This window comes from Myripristis murdjan, chromosome 10 (genome assembly GCF_902150065.1).
Source record: "Myripristis murdjan chromosome 10, fMyrMur1.1, whole genome shotgun sequence".
NCBI classification, from domain to species: domain Eukaryota; kingdom Metazoa; phylum Chordata; class Actinopteri; order Holocentriformes; family Holocentridae; genus Myripristis; species Myripristis murdjan.
The window spans coordinates 16,990,167-17,000,166 of record NC_043989.1 but is presented as its reverse complement, the minus strand read 5'-3'; the positions used below and the strand labels follow the sequence as shown (position 1 = coordinate 17,000,166).

General features: G+C 47.6%; 1 protein-coding gene across 2 annotated transcripts in view; it reads right to left on the bottom strand.

Moving 5' to 3' along the window:
- The window catches only part of ebf1a (EBF transcription factor 1a), a 59,241-nt gene that overhangs the window by 43,568 nt on the left and 5,673 nt on the right, over positions 1-10,000 (bottom strand). For both annotated transcript variants that reach the window (XM_030062226.1, XM_030062228.1), the window contains exon 6: positions 9,117-9,185. In XM_030062226.1, the coding sequence (XP_029918086.1) occupies positions 9,117-9,185 (69 nt within the window). The remainder of the gene's footprint in view (positions 1-9,116; positions 9,186-10,000) is intronic.

Genomic DNA, 10,000 nt, shown 5'->3' with positions numbered 1-10,000 from the left:
GGAACCGGCTTTAATAAATGTTTGTAGTAATGTGATAAATGCCAGGTTTGCTCATTTGTAATCTACACTGCGGGACAAGGGGAAGCAGGCGGATCTAATTGTTTTCCTCCGGATTTGAGGATGTGGTTGAGTTGAGAGAAGTCCTCTGTGGGGAAAAATATTTCCTATGTCTTTACTTTTTGCGGAGCATTTTCCTCTAGGTATCTCTCTCTCTCTCTCTCCCTGTATCTGTCTCTAGGTCTCTCTCTCGCTTCCTCTGCTCTCAGTGGGGTGCTGTTATAACTGTCCTCCTGTCAAATAGAGAAAGGCAGTCCATACCAAACGCTCGCCGTCACGTCTCAGCCTCCTCTTTTCCTCTCCTCGCGTCTCTCTTTCATGCCGGCCCACATCAGAGAGGCGGCCGTGATTGTGTGTGTAAACATCTTGTCATGCTAACACAAGCCTCATGACAGAAGAGAGACGCGCTTCATTAACGCCGCGCTTGTAAGTTTGTCTCTGTGTTTGAACGCGTGCGCGGGCTATAAGTCTGTCCTTACGTGTGTGTCTTTTTTCTCTCCGTCTTTGTTTTCTAGTCCGATTGATCTTGGGACCGCTGTGTGGATTTTCTAGGGTCAGCGGTGGAAAGATGTATTAAAGCGGTCCAGGTACAGTCTCGTGTCACCGCCACCGTGCCGAGAGAGACAAAGTGTAAGAGCTGAGCCGGGTTCTGCTACTTTCTGCACATCTAATATGCGCTCCACGTCAGCTGCACTTCTCCAAACTCTTCTAACTGCCAATTAATGAGCAAGTAATAGAACATACAAGTGTAATATCAACAGTTGTGGCTTGTCGCGCACCCTTTGCTCCTTTGGCAGTAAATCTTCTCTGTTTCTAGGAAGACAATAGCCAGAGGAAGCAGAGTAGCAGTTGTGGAGCGACAGAGAAAGACGGAGCAGGAGAGCAGAGAGGAGAAAGCGGCTCTGTTAATTGTTTTCCAGAAAGAGGTTGTGAAGGTCTGTGCTTTTGAACTGAATGTCACCTCATGTAAATCACAGCTCCCGCGTTGGAGAAGCCAATAACCGGGATAATTAGCGTGACTCTCTCCGGCGCGGCACACGGGGATCGAGGACGACGCGCTGCCGAGGAAGAGCGTTCAAACGCAGAAGATTCCGGCGTGATTAACCAAAAAACCTTCAGAGTTAAATCTGGAGTTACGAGTGGGAGGACCAAAGAATGACAGATAGATAGACAAAGGGGCAGATAGATAGAGAGAGGCAGGGAGAGACTGAGAGAGAAAGAGAGAGAGAGATGGATGGAGAAAAATCAGAGGCAGACAGAGACAAACACAGAAGGAGACAGAGAAGAAAAGGAAACGAGTGAACATTCCTCTCAGCGGGGTCAAGCCACTCGGTAAACAAACAAACAATGCTAGCAGCACACACAAAGGGGTGAGGCAGTGTAAAACAACAAAGTGTCTCAGTCGATTGCCTACGCCTTACTTTGTCTCCCCTCATCGGTTACATAAACAAAAACAAAGGCCTTTAAAATCAGCTCGGCTTTTTGAAGTGGAACAGTGACATGTGCTTGGGTCTCATTTGTTCTTGATTAATGCAAAGTAAAGAGAATATATTAGGACAGTAGGAATATATCATCTCTTTGATCGAACAATGCTGTTGACCATAATTGTCTGCATATTGACGTCGCCGCTTTACATTTAATTACGGGAGAACTAACTCCCTTGAAGCCTTTCTTTCTTCCCTTTGTGTTATGGCTCAAATTAGTCGAGCTCAACGTCACAAAACCCATATCTGAGCGTGGATAAGAATAGGATGAACTTGGAAATAATGATATGATTACTGAACAGCCCATGTAAACACTGAAGCAGCAGAGTTTCCTAGTCGGAGCAAACTCAATGACTTTAAATTAGCTCCTGTATGAACATTAAAATTCTACAACACTATCAGAATATTTCAATGGCTCGTGCTACACTTTAATAGCATTATTTGTAGAGGAATCCCGACAACACTTGGACCCTATCACACTACACATCTCTCCCTCCCTGTCTCCCCCCGTGCAGCGCAGGTTTTCCTTCCATTGTGGTGTGTGAAACTGAGAGCGCTGCTCACAGCGCCTGGCCCACCATCCATTCTTCCTGGACAGATTGATGGAAAACAATCAACAGGCTATGCATCTTACTTGGGCACAGTGGGTCACCAACACTCATCCTGGACACCTGGACACACATCCTGGGCAACAGTTCTGAGGTAACGGGCCGGAGTAGGGGGGCTTAGGATGGAAACGGGATGATGGGAAGTGAGACGCCAGGTCGGGGTGTGGAGCTGCTGCTGGCGTGAGGCAAACTATCTGTGTTCTCGCTTTGTAAAAAAAAAAAAAAAAAAAAAAAATCAGTAAACAATGGATCGCTGCTGTGGTCTGAGACTGGGACTTAGAGGGTCAATAGCTGAAGGCTGGAGCTGTGCGCTGCTGGCTAAAGGCCTGAACATCCCTCACGGAGAGGAGCTGGAGTTAGTTTGCCTATTCAATTACAACCAGCAACATAGGCAGCCATGTAACACATTGGCGGTGAGAGAGCACTTAGTGGGCCGTGCACTAGAGAAGAGAGAGGATGTCCACACACATCAGTGCAATGACAAAACAAAGCCATGCTCCTGCCACACACACACACACACACATTCACACACACACAGCCATGTCCACACAAATGCATAGCCTCACACTGAGAAGCGCACATGCACACACGCTCTTCACGCCTCATTTGAAAAGCAAATTGAGCGCATCTTCTAGGGCGAGTCATGGAGTAAATCCTGGAAAACGTCCCCCCCTCCATCCCCTCTCCAACCCTCCCCTCCCCCCCACCCCCCCACCCCCACCGCACTGGGATACAGTGTTACCTCGCTCGCAGTAACACACACTGAACCATCAGTGACGCGTTACTCGGCGCCGAAGCTCGTGAGCGACCTTTCATCACATGGTAAATATATCTTCTTTCTATTTCTCCAACTCCCCCTCTATCTGTATCTCTCTGTCCTGCAATTTCCACACCAAAATGTCTTAAATAGCTCTCAGAGAAGTAGGACGCTACTCATTTGGGTCAACTCTGGCCAGCCAAACCCCTTCATTCTGGGACAGAACAAACACCGACACAAAGGCAGAGGGAACGGCCAAGGAGAGAGGCCAGGTCAAGCAGGGAATGTCAAGCAATAATGACAAAGCAGTTTGTAGAGAAAATAGAGCTACAAAGGCGCTATTTACAGTAGCAGTCGCCAGAACCGTCCCATGTCATGAAATTCAGAACGGTTTTACTGTTATGACATGTGTAACTTACTCATAGTGTTTTATATGCCCTAATAAACTGTTTTTTTTTTTTTTTTTTTTTTTAACATGAGTCTGCATTCAGCTGGGAAGCATTAGCTTAACTACCTATATAAAGTGTGATGGTAACACTGACTCACAACAAAAGCTGCTTGTGCTAATCTGATATTTCATATCTGGGGATGCATTGCGATAATAAAAACAAAACCGGCCGTATGCTGAGAAACAACATGTTAATTTTCCATGCCGTGTCAACAAATGAAAGCGAGCCAGTTGTTGGGGGGGGGGGGGGGGGGGGGGGGGGGGGAGCATGCTGAAGGTCCAGATGAGAGAGCGAGAGCCAGCACTGTTTGAGAAGCGCCTCGACCTCCAAACTCCCTGCTGTCAATCAGCGCAGCCGCTCGTCCCCTGGGGCAGTGCTTTCCTCCAGTCCCCCGGGGGGCGGGGGGGCACAGCAAAAAAAAATAAATAAATAAATAAAATAACACAACCAAACAGATGCAGAGAGCTGCAGGTCGGTGTGTGTGTATGTGTGCGTGTGCGTGAGTGTGGGCTCATAAGCTTATGTTGTGTGCGCCTGTGCATGCTTGTGAATGTGCTTGTGTGCATGACAGTAATTGTGTACTGTATAAGAGTTAAAGAAAGGGTGAGAAAAGCATCTGCGTGCATGAGGAAAAAGTATGTGTGAGTGTGTGTATCCTTGTGAATGTGTGTGTGAGGAGGGTTTGTGAAGCAGCCAGCACCTGAGGGAGGGGAGTTCTGCCTGCATATCGATGAGCCAGCAACTCTGCCTCTTTGCCCCTGAGCCCCACACAAACACCACAACTAGCTCAGGGCCAGTCCTTTTCAAAGCCTCCCATAACATCTAATGCAGCTGTCCCCCCCACCACCCACCCCGCCAAGATTGCACAAAGAAACAACATGTCAACTAGAAAGAGTCTTCTGGGAAGAAAAGGGCCCTGCCGAAAAATCACACCACAATCTGCACGGATTCCTCCTCCCAAAGAGAATTGAGAAGCACCACAACAGGCGCGCAGAAACGCGAGATCATATAAGCTTATGATAAAAAAAAAAAAAAAAAAAGTAGCGGAGTAGCTACTGTATTTCAGCAGGCAAAGTATTGTTGCCCTCAGGGTTTCATGTCTTGGTCTCTAGCTTCTCTTTGTCTGGAAGGGAAATGTCAAGCTAGTGATAGGTGGTCAGAGACACAATGGAAAACCAACTGTGAAAGACATGGGGGGGAAAAATGAAAAAAAAAAAGGCAGAATAGGGAAGGTAAAAAAAAAGAATTGCTGTCCTGCCTGAAATACAATCAGGACGCCTAACCAGGGAAAAACAACAAATTGGTCCTAAAATAATGAAGACCTCAAGATTCAGATGTGAACATGCACTGTCTTAAAAACGAAGGACAGCAATACTGTAAGTGTGTTTTCACCTTCTCAGTAAAACAGTCATGGATATGAAAGCGAAACTAAGCTGAGGGGACGGAAGGCGCTGCCAGTAAACCACATTAGCATCAAATGCAAATGAGAAGGGGGCTAATGGCTGGACAGGTGCAGACTGGGCCTCTAAATGACACACACACACACACACACACACATACACGCACACACACATACAAGCACACACACAAATGAGATGGATGAATTAAACATGGGTGGGCTCGGCTTGGGGGGCTGGCAGGGCTGACATAAAGTCAATGACATACATTATTCACCAGCGCACGTTAGCCCAGCCAAGGCAACACATGACCTCTCACCTCAGGAAGTGCATCCAAACATAACAACCAAAACAATGAGGGGGTTCCCCACTTGAGAAAGACAGAAGGTGGAGGGTGGGGGGTTGATGGGTTTTGGGGGCAAACCATGGTGCAAAATTCAACAGCATCAAAACCTGAAATTTCATAACTTTGCCATTCCGGGGGCGCCAGCGATGATTTGTTTCCTCTGGGCTTTTAGTGTTTCTGCTGCAACACTAAATCAAGAGTTAGACCAGCGGTGGGTGAGAAGTGAACCAAAACCAGAGCAAGACCAGGCTGTGCCAGACCACGTTAGTGTGTTTCTGGTGCAAACTGCCCACTGTGAAGCTGAGACTCAGTCAGCTCCACCGGCTCACACAGAACAGGAAACTGGCGGCCATGACATCATCCTCCCCGGGAGGAGCACTTCCTGCCCGACATTCTTCACTCAAGACACACACACACTCGCCAGGAAATGGCCTCTATCAACACACACACACTCGTGGGGAAATAACCAGCATCAACTGGAATACACAAGCGCAGACACACATGCGAGGAAATGGGCCGCATCAACAGCAGCCTGCAGGAGTGTGTGCAAATGCAAACACACATAAGCACACACTCAGAAAGAGCAATAACCCTGAAATAACACTGTCTGTTCACGTTAAAAGGCTTTGACTAGAGAGAGAGAAGGGATCATGGGACAAGGCCATCCAGTGGATCCTTATCTCTGGCCACAGAGAGCCTCTCTACCCCCCCAAGAGAGGCTCACCCTGCCTGGGGTGCGCCCGCAGCAGGCCTGGGGGAGCTGGACGGGCAGGAAAGGGCCACGGGACACTGGTGGTGGGAGGCAGGAGAGGACGTATGGGGCCAGAGGGATGGTCATACCCCGATAGTCCGTTGGGGGGTGGGTTACTGAGCAGGAAATTCAGGGTTGAGAGGTTAGTCCACAATTATATGGATGCACAAAGTAAATTAAAAAAGTGAGTTCCGCAGGGAAATAAATAGGAGATAACAGAGTGAGAAATGAGTGGAGAGAGAGGGAGGGAGAGAGACAGAGAGAGTCAGCAAAGGTGCACACGGGTGAGAGGAAAATGTGTTTGTGATTTGAGGCTCATCCAGGCAGATGATAGACTGACTGACAGTGGCTGCATATGATTAACCCCGCACTAACCAGGAGTGATGGGAGAAAGAGGTGGGGAGCAGAGCAGGGAGGCTTAAGGGCTCCCCTCTTATTATCCTGCCTCTGTAAGGGGCTAAAGTGGACCACACGTTTCCCTGGGGAAGACATAGATAGGCGCGCAGGAGCTTCTCACCTTTCAGCCAGTTGCCCTGCCCGGTGTCAAAAACAGACACAGCCACGTCAGCCTAAACTCCCTCTGCCTTCATGAAACTCATCACCATGGAGAATGCAAACGCATGACTGTGGCATAAATCGTCATCATCCTCAGCGAACTCATCACAGGAGTCTGACTTTGAGACCTACTTGAAACCATCAGAAATGACACCAACGAGACTTGTCAAAGTGAGAATAAGCGCTGCCACAACCACGACAGTCCCACAAAGAATCAAAAAAAGCAAGAAAAGATTGCGGGGGATGCTTCAGCCGCGCTGAAACAAAAGTAATTTTAAAGTGCTTTTTCGCTATCATAGCTGAAACAAATACACTTCATAATTAAAATCTTTATCACGCTGCTCCTGGTATAGAGGCTTCATTGCCTAGACAAACTCTTCTTTTCAACAAAAGGAGAGAGAAAAAGAGAGTGTGAGAGATCCTCAGCAGTGAATGAATACAGTACCCAGAGCGCTGCCGATCCACACTGTACCAGATTTGTTCTCCTAACAATCAAATAAGTTTCTCATTAGCTGACTTTATTTTTCCTCATTCCTGCGGTTTTGCTGCAGTGGCCTGTTTCTCCCATCTTAACGAGAGAGAGCTAATTAGGCAATCAGACCCATTACTCTTCCAGAAGAGTTAGAGCTAGCCCAGCTAATTAGGGCTGTAAAATCTAATCATCTCTGTGAAACAGCAGAGGGCTAACGAGCCCTTATTTAACGAACTAAATAACTTCAAGGGAGGAGAGGGGCTGCTGATGGTATTTCTTTATGAATTTGAAGGAGGGGAACTCACGGTAATTGAGTCAGTTTCACCCTCGCAGTTGTTTGTTTGTTTATGAATCCCTGATTATTACAACTGCCAAGAATATATTGGTACTAAATGAGCAAACGTATAAACCCTCCTCTACTTATTCCTCTTCAGTCGCCCTGTAACAATCTCAACCCCCCCAATCGCCCTCCTCTCAACCTGACCTATTTTCCTGTCCAGAAGGAGTGTTCGCTGGAGAGGAAAACGGAGATATTGCTGTTTTTTTCCTCCCCCTGTTCTAATTTGTTGTTCGTTAACGCTGCCCTCACACCTGAGCCATTGGGCGTCGGGGGAATACCGCTAGCGAGCGACCATAACACATGCTCAGCGTGGGAAGCTGCTCACAGAAGCAGACCGGAGATCGCTCTCACTAAGGTGGCTCTGCTCAACTGCCACAACCCGAGGGGAAGTTTTACCATCCTGAGCCGAGAGCCGAGGATTGAGGACTGTGCTGCGATGCCGGAGACGAAGAGTTGAGAGCGAGCATGCAGATGAGAAATTCAACAAGTATGCACAAAGGAAAACAAAGATATGGCACACACACACACACACACACACACATGCACGGAGTGATGGGCAGGCGTGTTGTCTGAGGCCACGTGGTGGGGTGCAGCTGTCTCAGGGAGCGCTGAGGTGAGGCCTTCCGCTTCACTGGAGCAGAACTGGGGTGGCGCACATACACACACATCACACACATACACACACACACACACACACACACAGGTAAAGAGTAGCTTTTGACAGAGCAGCAGCGAGAACAGGACAGCTGTGCTCATCTGATAGCACAGGTCACTGCCTCATTAACACACACACACACACACACACACACACACACACACACACAAATACGCTAACATGTAAAATATTCAAACCGCGCACAAAGTGTACGTAAGCTACCATGTACATGATTTTACCTGATAAAGCTGTTGTATGGACAGGTTATAGTTCACTTGGCTCAGTCAGACTGAGGTGTTGTGTTTGGCAGCGCTTCACCTAAATTGTTTCAGCAGATGAAGTTCGCTCTCCCTCCTTCTGCCCGGGTGGGAACAGCCTAAATTCTGCCTGCTTCAACAACCATTCAAGTGTAAACAAATGATTTCCCTCACACAAACATGCATATCGGCCACACACACACACACACACACTGTAAATCTAAAGGGGCTTTCCTTTTCTCTGACTGATCATAAATCACGTGAGCTGCTGCATCGGTCAGAGATAGTTTATGATAGCAGGTGACAAAGGGTGCACACTCTGAGAAAAAGTGTGTGTGTGTGTGGGTCAAATGCAGTAGGCAAACCTTCAGTACTATAGCCATCCAGAAGTAGATTTATACACACACACACAAACACACACACACACACACACCAGACTCTAGCCGTAACCCTAACTGCTCATCAACTAAGTCATCAGCCTAACCACACAAACAGTTTGACCACACTTGAAGCAACACTCAGCTGCTCTGTGATTGCTCCTCCACTTCACACACACACACACACACACACACACAACTAGAATATTATTTACAGCAGATTCACACATATTGCTTGCCCAGATAAATATGGCTCCTGAAATTTAAACAACCTGTAGCCTGTTTTATCAGTTGTCTTGCATGTGTCTGTCTGTCTTTTTTTTTTTTTTAATTCAAATTCCAAGCCCAGAAGTGCTTTTATCTGAAAAGTGTTTTCCTTATTTAAATAAAAGTCACAATGTAAAATTAATCATAATTTTTACTATATATTTCTATAATTGCAATGAACCTCAGCTGTAATGTTTGCTGCCTGCATAATGTTTTTCCACACGTGTTTCTTGCACACACACACACACACACATACACTCACGACAGACGTACATGCTGCGCTTGCACTTGCAGCAAATTCGTGGCAGCGAGTCGGCCGAGGTGAAAGGACGAGGCGTGCTTACCTGTCGATGATGACAGGGTCAGATGGGGTCTCGTTCCTGTTGCCACAACTCTTCTTATCACAGCACCGACTGGAAGGGGGCAGAGACAGAGGGGAGTTTGTTATAAGACGAGGCTCCGCGGCGAACAGCATAGAGAACAAGGCAAGGTACGGCACAAGGGAAGGAACTTGGGAAAGAGATACGGGAGACTTTTGTGGAGTTTGGAGTAAGACTTTGAGGAACAGCATAAAGCGGGTTTATGTTAGGCTTGGAGAGGTAAGACTGGGGCTCCAGCGCTGTACCGGGTGAGATCAGCGAGGCGATTTTAGGCAAAGTTTGGGAATAGCATTGGAGAGCACAGCAAAGGAGGGAGCTTGAATCGGGCTGGAGACGAACTTGTGGGGAATTAGCCTCCAGGGTTCAGGTTAGCTCCATTTCTGTCAGACATCACACAACCAGACATCTTATGTTCTCTATTTTTCCTCAGTGCTCGTCCCCTCCCTCTATCCCGCCTCTCTCTCTCTGTCTCTCTCTCTCTCAGAAGTGGGTCACAGAGTGGTCCCACTGGACCTGGGGAGTAGTGCATGCTGGGTAGAAGGGGGTTGCATACTGATGTGACGAGTCCTTTCTGAATCATTTGACTGCAGCACAATGTAAGAGTGTGTTGTGCGCCTCCAGCCCCCATTCCCCAAAAGTACCATCACACCTACCTGCCCCTTTTTTCTTTTCCCTGCTTGTGCATCTTTATGTTGGTGCGTGTGTGTGTGTGCATGTGCGCTTGTATATGACTACATGTGTATAAGTGTGGGAGGGAGAGAGAGAGATGAAGAAAGACACAAAGAGAGAAAGAGACAGAGAGCGAGAGAGAGACAGAGACAGAGAGAGCGAGAGAGAGACAGAAAGTG